We start from the raw sequence: 18,988 nt of genomic DNA on the forward strand, positions 1-18,988 counted from the left end.
ATTTGTTTGTCAATAATATTTGTATTATTTTTTTTTCTGAGTATAGCTTACGAAGTGGTGCGTCGTACGTGTACCTCCCAGCTTCAGATCAACCTCTTCATGGTGGACCATGTGTGCATGATGGAAAGTAGCGGAACAGGTCACATGTGCTTTTGTGAGGAGGACATGTGTAATTCAGCATTAAAAACTAATCATCTTAAGTCAGATACAGTTGTTTCGCTGCTGCTAGTCCCCTTAGTATTGTTATTTTCACGCCTGTGCATGAGGTAGAGACTTTTCTTAGATTCACTAGGCTGATAATGACTCCTTTGATCGATGCATAGAATGCCAGAATGTATTTCATATGAATTTCTCGGTTTAAGAATACATTGCTTCAAAAGTTATGAATAACTTCTCTGTAAAGGGTGATTTATATCTCAAAAGACCAGGGCAGAAGCCTTTAAAAGTGATGAAGGGTGAAAAAAAATAGGAGCATGAAACCCATTGGAAAAGGAGGAGAATATGATGAAAATGGAAGAAAAAATATTTACGGACGATTTGAGGTCGGGAAGGTGAGGGGGGTGAGTTTTTTAAGGTAAAAAATTGTTTATCCAGTTTTCCTGCAAAACTACAAGTTCTATGGAAAAAGTTGAATAGAAAAGGTTGTAGGTAATAACAAGATATACAACTTTTGTATTCACATTTTTTTCACATAACCTCAAAATTTATGTTAAAAATTGAAATAACAATGTTTTTGGTTTTTTTGATTTTATCTTTTACAAAAACATTTTTTTGTCACGAAATTTGGTGGAAACTCACTTTTTAATGTCCCAAACAGGTATTTATTTTTTCACCCTATTTTGACCTAATATCGAAAAATCAACCTAATTTTAAATGGAAAATTCTCTCCTCAAAATATCAGATTTTTTAAAAAAGTCGGTGCGTTGTTCGTGGAAATTACCACTTTCTGATAGTGTAAAAAATATTACCATCACCACCATAAATTTTCTCAGAAAAAGCAATAAAAGAAAAAAACTCACCACTGATAACTTTTTTATCATCATGTACAATTTCTAGATATATATTAAAATTTTACGCATAATTACTTACGTTTATCAATGTAACAATGAATCTCACGTTTTTCGTGTAATTATACTATAAAATTTTAATAAATAACTGAAAATAGTACAAATGCTTAAAAAAAATTTACCATGGTAACGGTAATATTTATTAGTATTTTTTGGAAACTGATATTTTGACGGGAGAATTTTCGATTGCAAATTAGGGTACTCTTTAGATATTAAGTCAAAATAAGATTAAAAAAATTAATATTTCAAATAAAAAAAAATTACATTACATTTGAGACATAAAAATGTAAGTTTTCACAAAAATTAGTGAAAAAAAATGTTAAATAAAGAAATAAAAACAAAATCAAAATTAAAAATCAAATCTGCGCTATTTCAATTTTTCACATAATTTTGAGATTTTTTGAAAGAAATGTGAATAAAAAGCTGAAGATTTTTTTTACCCACAGCTCTGCTATATTTGACTTTTTTCCATAGGACTTTTGTAGTAGTAGTTTTGTCAGAAATGTAGATAAACGCTTTTTTCCTTAAAAAATCTCCCCCTTTCTCTTGTTGATTTCAGATCGCCCATAAATTATTTTTCCTTTTATTATAGTAGTCTTCTCCTTTTGCAATGAGTTTCATCCCATTGTCACATTTTTTTGTTTTAAAAATTATGGACCCTGGTCTACTGGAATTGTACGGAAACATATATATAAAAAACTAGACACAATAATTTTTAAAGGGGTATTGAAAATCAAAAACGTATTTTTTAACAGCTTATACAAAACTCTAGAAATATTCTCATTAGCTCAAATTTATAAGAATGGTTTAACTTGCTCAACTCCCTTTACACTGAAAGTGTGGTTGAATGTACACCAGCCTCATTAGCGTAATTCCTGGATGGGGCAATGGGCCAGCTGTCACCCTCCAATAAGTTTGCAGTCAATTCTGATAATGTCAAATATTAAAATTTCTAATACACCAATACAACGAGGTAAACACAAAACTAAAGTAATTATGGAACGAACTGCCACTCGCGGTGTGAGAAAGCAGCTGATAAATGCAAAGGTTTCAAGATACATATTACAGCATTGTGCACGCATCATTCCTTCATTCGCCGCGCTAGTGCGCCATTTCTTTGGATTGTAGGTAGCAGCCTGTCGCAGACAAATCCACGTCAAGTGAGCGAAATAGGTGGCACGTAGCAATATAATAACGTGATGGTAAGATACAAACTTTTCAATTTATTATTAAAGATGTTACCTTTTGTCGTATGTTACATTTTGTCGTATGTTACCTTTTAAGCATTTTTATGTTAAATGGTTAACCAAGGAATAGAAGATGACCTTGTGCTTATTCATAAATTCAAACGTTGCTGTTTTCACTTTAGTAGGAAGTTTCAATTAGTTACAATTTTCTGTGGGGAGGAGTGGCAGCACCCTTGCCTGTGAACGGAAATGTCAATTCTCTTTTGCTTTTAAAATCACAAGCTAATTTCAAACACATTTGTTTTTGGAAGTCAGCAAACAATTATGACCTATTTTTGGTTGATCTGCTTAAGGATGTGTTGTTTTCATTTGATTTTAACATAAAACATTTACGAGGCCAATATTACGATGGTGCCTCAAATATGCGAGGACCATTCAAAAGAGTTGCTGCGAGGATTTTGCAAGAAAGCCCAACAGCAATGTACATTCATTGTAGCGCCCATGTGTTAAATTGATGCATTGTTAGCTGTTTCACAAGTGTGGTTTCAATAAGGAACCCTTTTTTTTGTTTTGCAAAGTATATACAACTTTATTGAGAAGTTAACCAAGCGTCACGCAGTTTTTGAAGTTTTTAAAAGATTGAAAAATCTTTCATGGTAGAGCGGTAACTTTGAAGTCATTGAGTGACACAAAATGGGCTTATCGCATAGAAGCTGTACATGGTTTTCTAGATAATTTTGAAGTAGCGTTAACAGCTTTAGAGATTTCATCAACCGACCATGACCGAGGTCAAGCGAATGCTTTATTGAAAAGCATAGAGGATTTCACTTTGTTTTTGATATAGTTCTTCTGGGAAGAGCTCTTATGCAATGCGACATTTTATCAAAGACGCTATAGTGCAGCAGTGTGACTTATGAAGTAGTTATGTCAGTAAAAAAAAGCACGTTTTTTTCTAAACTTTACAATCACTGCAAGGAGGTAGCTGAGAAATGTGGTTTGTAAGAAGCTGAACTACCGAGAAGACGAAAACTTCCAGCAAAATTAGGTGGAAGTATAGTTCCCTTTGAGACAGTTCGAGATTATCATAAATGTCCAATCTTATTCCCAGTCATTGATATATCAGTTTCTTGTGAGAGATCTTTCTCTTGTTTGTGGTGTTTAAAAGCATATTGCTGAAACATCTTAGAGCAAGAAAAATTGTCCTCTCTTGCTCTTTTAGCCATAGAAAGAAAGAATGATATTGACATTCCAAAGGTTATTAATGAATTTAGTTCACGCCGAGAGAGACGACTCCATTTTATTCAAGTAGTATCGTTCTAACTTCTTCAACATTACTTTATCTGCTTAGTCAAGAATATTTCTTTTTGTAAGTTATATTGTCACAATCAGCGTCCTCATGTCTTCACAAGTTAGTGTTCATCTTTTATTTTTGCTTCCTTTATGCTACAATATTTTCCGATGCTGCTTACTGATTTGAAAGTATGATTTTTATATGTTTTATTTTATTATAACATATTATTGTCCTATTTCAAATCTTCCCCCCCCCCCCCATCAAAATGCTGAATTTACGCCCATGAGAAGCGTTGGCAAAAAGATATAACTACTCATCAAGTTGAAAAGTATCATACGAATTATCTAAAACTATGACGATATTTTCGTTTCAATCGGGGCCATTTTTGTTTGCAGCCATTGCTAAGATAACTATTCATTTCTTCGTGATTATTACTTGTTTGTCACTAAAAATGTGGCAGATCAAGTTAACAATATAAATATGGAGCTTTATTAGTTATTAAAATAAATTATCTACAGAGTTTGTAAGTCCCAAGGATAGTAGTTGGCATACCACGACGTTAACGATTTTTTTATTGGATAAGGGTGAATATATAAATCAATGTTAACCCCGTTTTATCACGCGATCACAGTCCTATTATATTTTATGTAACATTAGGAAGCCTTCGAATAGATCAGTTGGGTGCGCTACAACTCGTGACTATTTTCAATCCCCTGAGATAGACGAGCCAAAACGGGACGGGGATATTTCAGGTAAACGCATGATAGTCCAAGTACATAATACAACTCGTGACGGATTTATTGAGAGTTTTACCTGGAATTTAGTATCCAATCCACTTTGTAAATTCAAAAATTAAAACCTAGAATTTCTAAATTCTATTTTTGTTTTTCATTTCATAATTAAAATCCCGAACATAATCTTTCCTCACGAGTTGTCTAATCTTCATGACAACCACGATCACGAGTTGGCACATTGTAACAGGAGTTGAAGTTTTATCGCGGGTATTAAAATCACGAGTTGGCGCTCGCCCAATCAGTTTAATAAGTAGAAAATACAATTTTCTGATTGAACAGGTAAGTTTGGTAAGTGAAGAAATCTTCTTGGTTTTGGTTAAAAATATTTTTCGTTCATTCATATCACTTCCTAAAAGAAATAGGTGAGTGAGTGAGTAAGTAAGTAAGCAAAACAAGAGAACACAATAATTCATTATTCATCTTCTTGACTACATTCTGTGCAAATGAAAACGGTCTGTTCCTTGCAAATTGAAATTATGCAAGTATTTCAGCGATTTTTGTCAGTAAAAACACCTTTGTTTGATATCACTTATTGTTCTCCATGCACTAAACATTATGTGGGTGGCTATTTATTTGTGTGAGATGAGCGGTGTACAGAAAACTGTAATTGGCCATATATTATCTACTAATTACTGAATAGTCGAATTTCAATCTATAATCCACATCAACACCAGTACTATTGTAAAAAGTTTTGCGTTTTAGATCGTCCTTCAATAAAGGCTCTATATTGTCATCGTCGTGTAACGTTAATAACATCAGCACGTTTTTGTTCACTGTGTGATTTTTATACTGTCTTCTAATCACTTAATTTATTTAATCACTTAAACTAGACTTAACTAGTATAATAATTAACTTCCACCAATACTTAACTAACTTATATGATTTATTCCACCGGTTAATTTTCTCTTTCGTTCTGTATCACCTTTTAATATAAATTAACTAGCTAACTCCGCTAAACAAACTCATTTATATATCAAAAACGAATTTCTAGAAAATAAACAAACAAATAAATAAGAAGACCTTCCTAGAAATTAGTTTCTAAAAAATAACATAAGCAACTTGCCGCTGCTTATAAAAAAGGCATATCAAAGGCGCCGCGAATTCGCCAAATTTTAGAATTTTATTATAACCGGTCAGGACCCGCTTCACAGCCCATGTCCTGAACGAATTCGTAACAATACACTGGTTTCCATTATTTTATTCTTTCTCACATGAAAATATGCAGCTTTCTATCTGTCGATTTTTAACATCCATCTTAATGGGGATTTGGGTCTTATTTTTCCATGTTGTAACTACGGTCAATCCGTTCAAATTTAAATAACTATCCACAGTGATACTTCTTCCTAAGATGACTCGAAAATTAGATTTACTATGCTACTTGTCATTTATTAATATACATCATTAGGTTTTTGGAATATTTCTTCGATTTTATTATCATATTTGACGTACACAATTCACATTTCACTTTTACCATAACAGACCTCTAATATTTTATCGATTTTCACACACTCATTATTTATATAATTATCTTCGCATCGTTGGAGAAAATAAGCGAATATTGGTCGAATAGAAGCCGATTATCTAGATTGCTCTCTCCTTTCTAGTATTGTAATCGTCAAATCTTGTCCCAAAACAATCTGTTATGCCGTAATTGTGACGAAAATAAGTGTTATCTTCTATAGATACATTTAAAAAGAATCATACGATGTACAACTCCTTGGACTTTTGTATAAAGGTTCCATTTTATCCCATTTTTAATTAGTACAACCAATAATATGATAATTCACCTCATTTCTGAAAAGCAGTTTCTAGTAGTCTTACGATGTTTTATATTGTTTTGTTATATTTTTTTCGGGTTTTGGCATTCTTACGTATGATAAAGCCATACCATATTCCACAATATTGGTAAAAAAGCTAAGATACTCAAATTATCTTTTAACTTTAACCTAACTTTAAACCTAATATGCGCCTCCCATACTGGTTCGCCTTCACTCTCACTACAGCCCAGTTATGGTGGCCATACACGTTACAGTTCACCGAAACATCTATGGGAATAAACCTAGAGTCTTTTGTACCTGGACAGCAAGATCGAATATCATTTATTTCGTGTGACACCGTACGGTGTACCTGTACAGATGTGCGTGTACTCCGGTGGCCTCGTAGATTGCATTCGTTGATGGTCTCGTTGATCGCATTGTATTACCAGGAATACCAATGTCACAATGACATTCAACAAGAAAATTACTCGAGGAATTTACGAAGTCATCATGTTCTTGGCAAATTATTAACATGAAATGATAGAGTCAAAAATGAAGCTGCAAATAACTTGCTCATAACAAAATTGAAATAAATTAAACCAAACTTAACACCACTTTCTTCCCTTCCCTTTCATTGCTATTGTATTATTCATCTTCAATATTGTAGCAAGGTCTAATAATGTCATCACACCTTCATCGTCTATCATTGCCATTACACAAAGAACCTGTACACCGGAACATCCCCATATACGATATATACGTTCGGTTGACCAGCTCAAGCATACCTGTACAGTACAGGTAACCTCTGTTGTGAACCGTAGCGTGAATGGTTTACTTTAGGTGTCCTGAACTGTTATTATTTATATTTAGATGCCGAAGTTTTATTTACTGGCGAATCAAAGAAACCAAAAAGCTGAGAGTTTTTCTAACATCGCTAGTGATCATGATTAAGGGTGAAAAAAATCATAAGTTCTTGAAATAATGCATTTCAAGTCTACTGATTTCAAGCAAATATTCTCAGCGAATATTCTTTGACTTAATCAGGATTCTGGAAGTTTTCATAAAATATTTTTTTATATAAATCAAAGTTATAGAGTACACTAACTATTCGATTATTATTTTTATCTTTTTTTGTAGCAGATACATATCAGGCATATTTAAATACATATCATTGTTTCAGTCCGCTGAAGCTCAATGTCTTAATGCAATAATAATAAACTTGTTGAGTTTTTGGAAGAGCGATAAGTGAAAGAAATCAAATATAAAAGTATTTCGATTTTCAAACCTAAATCTAATAATAATCTAATTAGGCTGTGTTGATTATTCAAAAAAGCAATTATTCCAAACAATTCTTAGGTATTCGAAAATTATTCTACAAATTATGGAAATACTTAGACATTTCATAATAACATAATTCAATCAGATCGCCCCATACCGAGACAGGATGCTGCAAACATAAATAAATTTTCAAAACAATTATTTCAGTATATACTTTTTGAAGCAATGTATGTCGACTAAAAATAAGATATTGTATAAATTAAAACCTTCAGAATGAAGCTGATTATTAAAGGCTGGTTCTCATTAGCCAATTTTATAAATCAATAATTTTGAATCTATGCGATTGAACAAAATGCAATCGAAAAAAAAATTTCACTCTTGATGAAACGTTGGGACTTAGAACAGTTTTTGTCTGGAGCTTGTTTCAAATCAACTGTAACAAGAAAATTTTTTCGGTTTTATCGCAGTAAAAAAAATGGACAGATGAAAAACGAAAATCCATAATCATTTTTTCCAAGATCATACAAACACACACACGTTATGCATTGCCTTTATAAAAAGTTTCCTCGATAATACTGTACGACCTGAATTCTGAAACTCTTTTGTGTCGATTGGGACAATGTTTTCTTTTTTGCCATTTTTTTCATTTACTCATTTACTTTGCCCTTATCTAATGTGATAGGAAAATGAGGAGTACCTCGTTTTGATTTGTTTGCGTCCAATGTGACTGTTAGATGAATCTGCACCACCCATAGGTTTGTTGGAGATTATAATCTCTGTTTTCTCTGCAAACAGCTGTTTCCGTTGTCTGTCCAGTAAAAGTAGACATTTGGGTTCATTCTAACATTTCCATGGACTATAAATATTTTGATAATTATTCTGAAACTATCTTTAAATATAATGAAAGTGTTTCGATGCGACTCGACTGTACGCTTGTTCTAGCGTTTTCTCACGATCAAAAATTTGTTACGACACGATTCCAATTATCAACCAAAAGTTGAGATAGATCCGAATTACATATAAATGTAATATTTTATTTCAATTGCATAAATTCATCAATAAAACTGACAAATGAGAATTCGTGTTAGTATTATTATAACGTTATAGCAGAAATAAAAAATAATCACGAAGAAATCTTATGTTCAAATTACGTATTTATGATCTTAGACTACTGAATGAAATAATAATTTAATAAGATACTTTCACTTTCAAGATTTTAACTTATATGAAACTCAAAAGTGAATCCCATCACAGTCGATAGAAAAAAAGTGGGTACCAGATTAACTTTATTTAATGAGAGCACAAATCAAGAATGTAATCGGTATCTAAAAGAACATACATCCTCACATCCATTGTTCATCGTCAAATGTCAAAGGTTTATATGTTAAAAAAACAAATTATAATCAATGTTGAATTATATGAAAATATTTTAACTTTATGGATTGAACCCTTCTGACCTTTAGACAATAAACTAATAGTTGAACTAGAACAGTAGATTTCCTTAAACTGCTTTCCCGATATCGTATAGTTGTTATCTCCTGTCAAAATACTAGACGATTACCAAATGAGAGAATCGATGATTTTTCAAAGATACATTCATTACATATCGCAGTTACAATAGTAAAAATACAATAATAATTCAGTAAAGTAAATTCTTAAAATAAATTTTTTAGAATCTAGTATATATATGTTACAAAAAATTATCTGGAGAAACAACTTTTCGTTCTTTGTGATAGTTCTGATTCACAGTATTTGATTTGATTATTAGACATAGTTATATTGAGTTAATACAAACATCAAAAACTAAGAAAAATTTTGTGCGATTCAATTATTTTAAAAAAACCTCGACATTTGCATGGCCACCGCGTTCCCCTGAATCAAATACAATGAATTCATTTTTATAGTATATGCAACACCGAGTACAATAAACACTTTTTACACGAGTTAAACACAATATTTTTTCTACGCCCATGAAAAGAAATTAATTTTTGTCTGACATCTCTAGAACAGCAGAGTTGCATAATCCCAATCATACTAGTCGTGATCGTCTATGTTTGAGGCATTTACGTTTGTGTTTATAAATTGGAATCATATGGCATTTTAAAAAAAATGCATTTTCCAGTAATTTCGTAATCCAGTATATAATGAAATATGATTGATAATAAAATAAAATCCGCAATTCTTTGAAACATATCACAATCTCACAAAAAAGGACTCATTTGAATGTTTATGTTTGTCTTGATAACAAACCTCTGTACTTTAATGAGAGATAAGTGCAATAAGCATTTATTGCACTAGTGCAACTCCTTATTCTTCCACTATTCCATTCACACTATAATCTCTTAATTTAGCGTCAATATTGTTTACATATGAAGCTACCTATTTTTTGAGTAATCACTCTTCTACCACTATTTCTATGGTTACTTGCTAATCAAAGAGCTATAGCTTTTATAAGCACTTTTATTTCACAGGATTATAATTAGAATATTTCAGATCTAACAATTCTACGTATTGCAATTACAAGAATTTACATACAGAAAGTTAAACAGCTACCTTTCTACTTGTAGCTATTACCTTACATTTGTTAACTTATATGTCTACAAAATTCAAGACAAAAATTGGTATTTTTATTAATTTTGTGGAAAGAACAGAATATTTTATGTCGGAACAAATATTGCTGCAATTTCAAGTAAACTATACAAACAGTTACACATTTGCAATTCTACGTTAAATTTTTATTGAATTTAAAGTAGAATAAAATTAAGACTAGACAATTTTCCAACTGTATTTCATCACATTCAATAGTTTTCACGTATTTTTACAACGAGAAAAATATTGATTCATATCTAATGTACAATGTAATCACCAGCTGGATCGTCTAGTATTCTTGACAGTTATAGAATAAAATAAGCACTGTCCATTCCTCCAACACTTTAACTATGTAGCATATCAAAAAACTGTCATACCTACTCAAATATTTTTCATATCATTGTAGTGTTCATCATTTGGCAAGTCTTCAATCACTCATGTAGAATTGATTGATGCATTTTAAAATGAATTTGTAGTGTACCTTATCACTCAAAAGCTAATGTTCACTCATTTTTATGTGAAATAATATAAATGTATTGTTTCTAGATGAGTCAACATACATCAATTTGAGCATTTATTTCTAGTATATACATTGATGTTAATCCAATTATGCGGAACAAGTTAAATAGCTTTTAAATTATTAGAATTCATTTAAACCAAAATACCATTAAAAAATGAGTAAAACTTAATTAATACTGTAATTTATTACCAATACTAAGAATTACAATTATAAAAATTTCTATTTCTAAATCATATTGTCAACTGTATGATGTATCCTGGCAATGGGACGTAACGAAGCAAAAATAATGGTCACCCGCATACCTTATGCTATTAAATTGTTCATCATTAGAAATTAATATAGATTGAAAATTTGCATCCTTGCCTACTTCTCGAAATTTTTCTTTCTCGCACAAAATGTCTGATTTAATTAAAAATTTCTATGAAATATACTTGTACTTCGTAGTTGTGATCCCTGAAACAACACCTGGATCCAATTTACAGAAAATAATGATTGAAAAATAATGTAATTTCTGCAAATATCCATCTAATAGAATACAATTTTGGATGTGTAGAGTTTCGAGGCAAATAGTTTATTGATCCTTCATGACCGTATATCGTTTTTATTTGACTCCATTCTTTTATAAATAATTGTCAATGTAGATCTTACTAATTAACTTAACCTATGTTGTGAAGTAATGTATCATTTACTAAAAGCAAGGCTATCTGAATATCGATGAGCCCTATTTTTTTTATAATCTTCCATATGAACTTTAAATATCTAACACGCTCTAATATTTTAAAGTGATTATTTTTTTTACATTTTTGAGAATTTGGGAACGTTTTCTTCACCACTGAAAGGGAAACGTTATAGAACCTTTAATCATCTAAAGTTCAAAGTCCAAAAGGTTCCCATGACGCCTGAGTAAATCCCAATATACCCTCAGCAGTCTTCTACTATCATAATTTACGTGATAGCAGTCTCTATAAAATTGTGAGTCAAGTAAGTAAATATTGATAACTCTTATAATTTAAATTTTTAATAGGTTTTAGTATCTCAAATATCTCATAAAATGTAAATTAGCAAATACTAACAATTATTAACTAATACTATAACCCAATAACGAAAAAACGAAATTACTTCAATATAAAAAAGAGTAATACTACCAATAATAAGTACCCAAACTTATTTTTATAAAATTAGTATAAGCTAAGACATTTCCATAAAAAAATTTATCATTCACAATACTTCTTACATTTTAGTACATGCTGTTTACATGACTCATTTTTGAGTAATCCCTCTCCTGTCACTATATTTTGGGTTAGTAGCTAATCGAAAAGTTTTGGCTTTTTCCATTCAGCGTAACGGTTGCTGATCGGTAATAAAGATTTTGTTCGACTGGAATATTTTCCGCTTTTGGATGTTTGAAAAAGTTTCATAGAATAGCCAGAAAATTCAAAACAAGAATTGAAATACATTGGTATTTTCATTAATTTTGTCCATCACTGATATTACCAGTATATTTACCACCTGCTCATAAAAACTGTGCCACCATCCATTTTCAAATAACCTGTTAACAAAAAGTATAATGCAGGCTACAAATTTTGTTCGTTTTTTATTGCCAGATTAGAATCGGGAAAATGGGATTAGTTTTGAAATTCCTATTGTCTCACCTTCTGTACACATACTTTTAATTTCTTATGTAGTGGTAAAATGGGAACCCTAACTTTAAGCAAGTCATCTAAGTAAATTTCTCTCTTTATTCTATAGAAGAAAAAAATCAACTCCTACGATAGGGCTCCATAAATCTAAAATAGAATCATGCAGAAAAATTATACTGTAAGATACGACAAATCAAAACAATCAATACCCTTCAAAAGCTTATACAGAAAGAACTTGGTATATTATGATAAATTCTATTTGAAATAAGTTATTTATACAGGATCCAAGGAAAGTGTGAGAATAAAAATGAGCTAGTAATTTGTTAACAAAAAGATTAATATTATTGACCAGATTTAACATTTACAATCTAATTGCAATAATGATAAAATATTGATATTAGTGTTTCATTCTAATTTCGCAGCAGAAAGTGAAATTCTATTTAAAATTTTTGCATCGCCTTAAAATTTGTGCTTGAACTCTTTATTTAGATTAGAATTAGTATAATATAACGATTATTAAACAATATTGTACTAAAAACATTTATTTTAAATGAAAGTTCGAGTACTCTTAAAGAACCAGTTAGATTTTTTTATATAAATTTACGAAACTTTTTATAGATTTTGGAATTTTGAATTTACGTGACTTTTGATTACAAAAGAACACTCTTTCTAGAACATCTTAAAGGGGCTCTGTTGGATTCAAATTAAGGATACGGGGTAGAATTTTGATTCGATTTAAGTAATCCATAACAATTATTGCAATGTAAGTCCTTAGATTATCTTGGTGGAAAGTTATCTCTTCTAAATGGAGTATAAGGTATTACGTGAATTTGAAAAATGTTCACTAGCTTAAATATTGCACTTATATACTTTTGAACTGACCCCAAATGGCTCCTCATGAGAAATAGTACAATGATTAAATTTTGCTCCAGATCTGTGCAATACTTTATCACAACCATAGGGAGATTTGAGTCGCCCGATTTTCATATGTGCACAACATTCTCGTGTACTATTTCACATCTAATGTACTAATACTCACTCTTGTTTTCACTGGCCATTCTATGTATTTTCCAGAGCTTCACAACAACGAAACAAATTATTTTCTTCTCAATGTAATCCGATCTTTGCTATACCATTGCCATGCAAATCAACCCCTTCTATTTGCTTATAATGACTAATGGGCTGCGATATTATTTTTTTCTGTTATATTTTTCCGCATTTTCTAGAGGTTCCACATTACTATTGAGTGACTAACTTGAGATATAAAATATACCCCAAATTTTTGACAAATGCGATAATTTTTTCTGTTATGCTCCTCAATCGGATTGTTGATGTAAAACTTTGTTTTTCATTTCTTTTTATACAATTACAACTAAAATAATTTTTAGCTTTTCATGGAAGCTACTTTTAATACACAATACATGTACAAGTACTGATTTGCACTGCACAAACACTATAAAAATTTTGCATAAATATATTCCTCTGAGAAGTAGAGAAAAACAATTTAAACTGAATATTCTTGTTATCGAAAATACGCCTTAACTTTGCAAATTCATCCTTTCCATTCAGTTGACTGTTATCAGGCAAAGGCAATTTTTTTTTATTACCATGAAGTTGCTTCTGCTCATAATAGTGTTTTTCACTAATATTATGAGCAATAAAATACCGAAATGATCATTTGGACCTTAATGGGTTAACAGTTGCTTTCAACTAGATTTTAGTCGTCTTTTTAGTTAATAATACAGCAAGGTAGCTATTAATGTGACTTGTTAATAAAGTAGTAAAGATTTTCAAGTGCTTGTTAATTAATATAACTTGCATGGTATTATATATAGTTAACTTAGTTACTACATTTTAATTATTGCAATACTTTCGACCCAGATTCATTGATATTGTTTATACGATTTTTAACGAGCTGTATATAACTGTATTTTTTGAACAAATTCACTCTAATATGCATGTATGTTGTATTTTGTTCAAAAAACAATACAAAAATTAGTTGTTTCGTTTTCAACGTGATAATAAATAAAAATATAACAATCAATTACAGCCAAAGCGCTTTCTTTTATAAATTAATCAAGAAAATTGATCTAAGACCTGAAATATACAACTTGTTGTTCTAAATAACCTCAGTTTAAGAAGTTGATAGGATACTTGAAATCTCCATCATATTCAAGAGTGTAACAAAATTATTCATATTGAACGATAAATAAAGTTTATATTCAAATGGTAACTGTTGTTTGATGCTCAATATCTGGAGGTATTGTTTAGAGTGCAGAAGAACTATTTCTGAACTTAATACTAGGTTTTCATAGAAACTTAATAGGAACTGTATTAACAAATAAATGAAGATATAAAATGCGCAATAAATAGATATCAGAAACCCATGATTGTGCATATAAATATTCACATTCTTTGCTTAAAACCTTAGAGATTGATTCAAAAACTAGCGGTTCTGCTCGCTGTCTACAGTCAGGCTTGCCCACCACCTTAGACCGATCGTGGATAGGAAAAAATATATAATTTCATAGATATAAAAAAACAATCAACTTATGATCATCATCATGTGAAAACAAATTCGATTGACTGTTCCCATTTACCACAGAGATTGTACAAACAGCTATCGCCGAAATATAAAATGTAGAACATAAGCTTCGAGAGAAAACGCTGTGGCAACGGTATTTCGAAAAACTTACCGCATTTCAATGATTCACAGCAAAGGAAACGTCAAGTTTATAAATCGCCCAAATTCTATATAGCGGCTTGTTTTCCTTGTTGTCGACGTACTTTGCTATATCAAATTTCTTCCAACATCGCATTATATCCATTTCGGGATTACATTCCATATTATCAAGTATGCATTGGAAAATTCATCTAATGTAATAAAGATTTGAGGTTGTTGTGGTAGTAGTTAAAAATGTCACTTTTATATTTGAATACATAATTTGAAGTTAGCAAAGATGCTTTGTTGCATTACCACACAATCTCCAGATGCATAGCAGCACTGTAATACAAGCCTTTGCTGCGTTAAATACTGTGATGGACTTTTCCTTTTTAGGAATGAATGAATGACTTGTTTTGCAGTATCTTCAAAATCAGTGAAATTTCCTCTGAATCAGGTTTATTATGCAATATTATGTAATAATAATAATATAAAAAGGGTATATCAAAGGAATTTGATAACATTCAACTGACGTTCAAGTTTTTGAAGAAATTAATTTGTAGCTTTCACTTCCTCGGCTGGAGACTCTCCTTAGGAAATGGTATTCGGCGTCAGTTAAGTATATAAATAACTGGTACTTAGATGGGGTGAACAATACAAAATTAAATAGTTCCAGCTTTTTAGCAAACGAAGTTAAAAGTGAATAAGAAAAGGTAGAAAAGGTTGAATTTAAAAACTGGGACTTATCTATAAGAGGCCAGGATGGTTGCAGCCCTCAAATGAGTTCCAATTTTTTGAAATTGAATTGTGTGTGTTGATGGTGGTAGTTAAACTCCTGTAGAACAGCGAATATAATGAATAGTATTTTAAAAATAAAAAAAATGTATTTACTACATTTACTTTGGTTTGAAACTGAATAATATAGATAAAGAGTGTTTTAGAAATGACACTGAGGTTTTATTGAATTCTTCGAGTTACCTAACGTACCTTACAGGCTTTAGGGAAGAGAAGTATGAATTATGAGCTTTCTTGTACTTAAAATTTCAGGAGTTATACTTATATACATTATTTTCCATAAAATTTGTTAATTATAATTTAAATGCGGAAATCATGAAACTATTATTAAAATATCAAGCAAACTTTTAATAATGAAAATTTAAATATTTAAATTTATATTGTGCTACAAACTTTAACGCGCTGAAGTTGGAATGGAATGATAAAATACGCGAAAACAGTAAAGCGTATTAAAATCGTCATTGAAATTTTAAAAAAATAACAAAAATATTGCTTTCCCACACATATATTAATAATATACAAAGCATATAATTTTTTGTTTTCAGTTTTATTTTCCATTTGTATATAGCTTTTTAGGACATTGAATATTATTATTCTTCTAATTTAATAACCTCGAATATTCCAAATTTTTTATATATATACTTACTAATAGGTATGCGAAAAATAGAAGAGAGGATTCGTCCGATGCACTATCACTAACACTTCCATGATCAACTTAGATCATATTCTTTAAGAACATACTCGACACGAGTGTTCAGTCTTTAGTGAAAGATTTTTGCAGGTAATGCTGTAAATTCCCCATTTTAATTGTTCTATTCTCGCGTGTTAGAAGGACTTATACTGACCACGGTTTCCGTGTTTTTCTTTGCGAACAAATAGAAATTTGTTTTTCCATTATTGTTGTGATACAAGCACTCGTTAGTACGTCCACGCACTTCGTACACGCACTATTTGTCGCTTCGTTAGCTACCAAGTCTGCCTCTTTGTATCCTTTGTTTTATGTTATTGGCTTGTGGAAGTTGTAATCTCTTTGAGATTACTCAAATATGCGTAATACCATTTTGGGTAAGACCATGTCCAACTAAATATCTTAGCTTGATTCAGTTGAAATCCAGCTCCAAAGGCATTGTCATATTTTTAAAGTCGTCTTTGAATTTGTAAACGCCAACCGTCATTGAAGATTTATGGTTAATTATCACGTCGAAATAACTGAAGCCGATTCAATCTAAGTTATACATTTGGTCATGATCCCATTCAAGATAATTAGGCAATCTACGAAAACAGCTGATCTACGTCAAACAAGCAGCCGTGAAGTGAATAATTGATTTTCTCATACCTATGTACCCGTGTTAGTTTAACTTGGTGTTTCCAGCATTGACAGTTATTTTGTAATGTTTTATTATTTCATGATGTTAAGAGGACAGATACATTTTACATATATTTCAGTGAAAATAATACTGCTAAAATCGAGTATTATGGCAGTTTTTTTTAAATTAGTCTGCAAGATTTCAAGCAATTTACAAAATTTTGTACACTTATTCTAATTTTGGGCTTAAAACAAGAGAGTTTTGTTAAAGAAAATTTCCATTGTTGCGTTCTCAAGTTTATCAAACATGGATAAACTTAAGCTTTAGGTGGAGTTAACCTTTTTTCATTAGATGCAAAGAGCTTTAATTAGAATCCTACTTATTTTCCACGAGTTTCCAATATACTTGCGTTTCAGATTGTATTTACCGCTTGTCTATATCGAGCATAAAATTACATAATGGAAAAACCGACAAAGTCACGTTTCAGGGAGGAAATTTCGCACTTTTCATAGTAACTCTTCGTGAAGCAATTTCGCAATAAAACTGGAAATAATAAAGTCTAAAATTGATCAAATAAATTCAAAAGCTTTGGCGGCGGCATTGGCATCAGCTTATTTTGACAATTCGTTAGATTGCGCAATAGTTACTTCTAAGCGAGATATATAGAAACACCCTTTCCTTGGTATTAATGCGAGCTGCGAAATAGATACATAATATAATTTGAAATGAACAGATGTCGACAATTTATGGTTACAGTTAGATGAATTTATAATACGAGATTGAGTCACACACTACAATCACAATTTGATCCAATTCATACACAAACCATTTTCAAATGATAGTATCATTTGGTGATAAATCCTGTAACGTAAGCTTATGTTTTATGACTAAAGATGCACTTTAATATGTAAATATTGCACAATATGAACTAGCATGTTAAAACAAAAGAGCTTTTATACCAATTTGAATTTATCCAAATCTTATACACACACTCTCCACCTCACAAAAGTAATTTAAGGCCTATTCTCGTTATTTACTTTATGTACGCCACTGGGGTCTCCCAAATATGACGACCCTTTACAAGATTATATCAATGATCTTGCACTGTGCCGTCTTTGTGATACCTCAGATTTCTTATTTGTAGAATTAAATGTAAATACATATATGTATAGCATTCCATGTTATTATTGTTAAAGTAGTATATAATATAATGTACAGATAAATAAAAAATTATAAATCTTTACCAAATAACAGTTGGAATTTATTTTCACCCATTTTCACGTCCTACATTATTAATTCAAAAATTACGAAGTGCATCCACAAAATAAGCAGAACAATGAAACTAGTTCTCAACAAAAGGTAAAACATTTTTTCTTTCTAAAGCTTGGTTTATATAGCCAAAATTAAACATAAAACTAACAAATCAAATTATTAGTTGAGAGACACTGAAATGGTACTTGTAGATCATGAAGAAAATTAACAGTGAATTCAAATTAGAATTAAACTAAGAGTTCGCCAACTTTCAACTTCTTAGTTTAATTCCTTAATTTTGTGAGATTATTAGCACAGGGACAGTCTCTATTGGTGGAATTTTTTTACAACCTTCTTGTTTTAAAAATGATATAAAAAAATAGGAAAAAGCAATGACTAAAACTTTTCCACATTTGTATGACAAAAAGGACCCATACAGGGAATTTCTATTCATTTGCCAGTAATTTCTAACTATCCTAAATTTACTGCATAAACCAAAAAATTATCACTAAGAAAGTTTAGTTCAATGTTAATTTTAATTTAGTTTTGGATGCATAAACCAACCCGTAATTTAATGACCGATTCATAAACTTGACTTTCTGTTTACCGTTCCCGTTGACTTTTGCTGTTACAAAATTTAGAACATTGAAATGCATTCGTTTGACATCGCAGTTTGTCAATCGGTCTGCCGTTGGTGACTTTCACATCCGTTTGTCACTGTCCCTATAAAAAAACTCTTTGTTTATTTCCATAAATACAGAATTACGAACAAAAACACAAAAAATAATAAAAAGCAGTACACACGTCAAAAAGAATGTAAACGGCATGTAAACGGCAGCAACATCAAGTT

At 30.8% G+C, this 18,988-nt stretch overlaps 1 protein-coding gene across 3 annotated transcripts in view; it reads left to right on the forward strand.

Annotated features, from left to right (window-relative positions):
• The window catches only part of LOC130443012 (protein quiver), a 68,796-nt gene extending 50,658 nt beyond the window's left edge, over nt 1-18,138 (forward strand). For all 3 annotated transcript variants that reach the window (XM_056777452.1, XM_056777451.1, XM_056777450.1), the window contains one exon: nt 47-18,138. In XM_056777452.1, coding sequence (XP_056633430.1) covers nt 47-270 — 224 coding nt within the window. In that variant the 3' untranslated portion in view covers nt 271-18,138. The remainder of the gene's footprint in view (nt 1-46) is intronic.
• Nucleotides 18,139-18,988: the final 850 nt, after the last annotated feature.

Source organism: Diorhabda sublineata, chromosome 4 (genome assembly GCF_026230105.1).
Source record: "Diorhabda sublineata isolate icDioSubl1.1 chromosome 4, icDioSubl1.1, whole genome shotgun sequence".
NCBI classification, from domain to species: Eukaryota; Metazoa; Arthropoda; class Insecta; order Coleoptera; family Chrysomelidae; genus Diorhabda; species Diorhabda sublineata.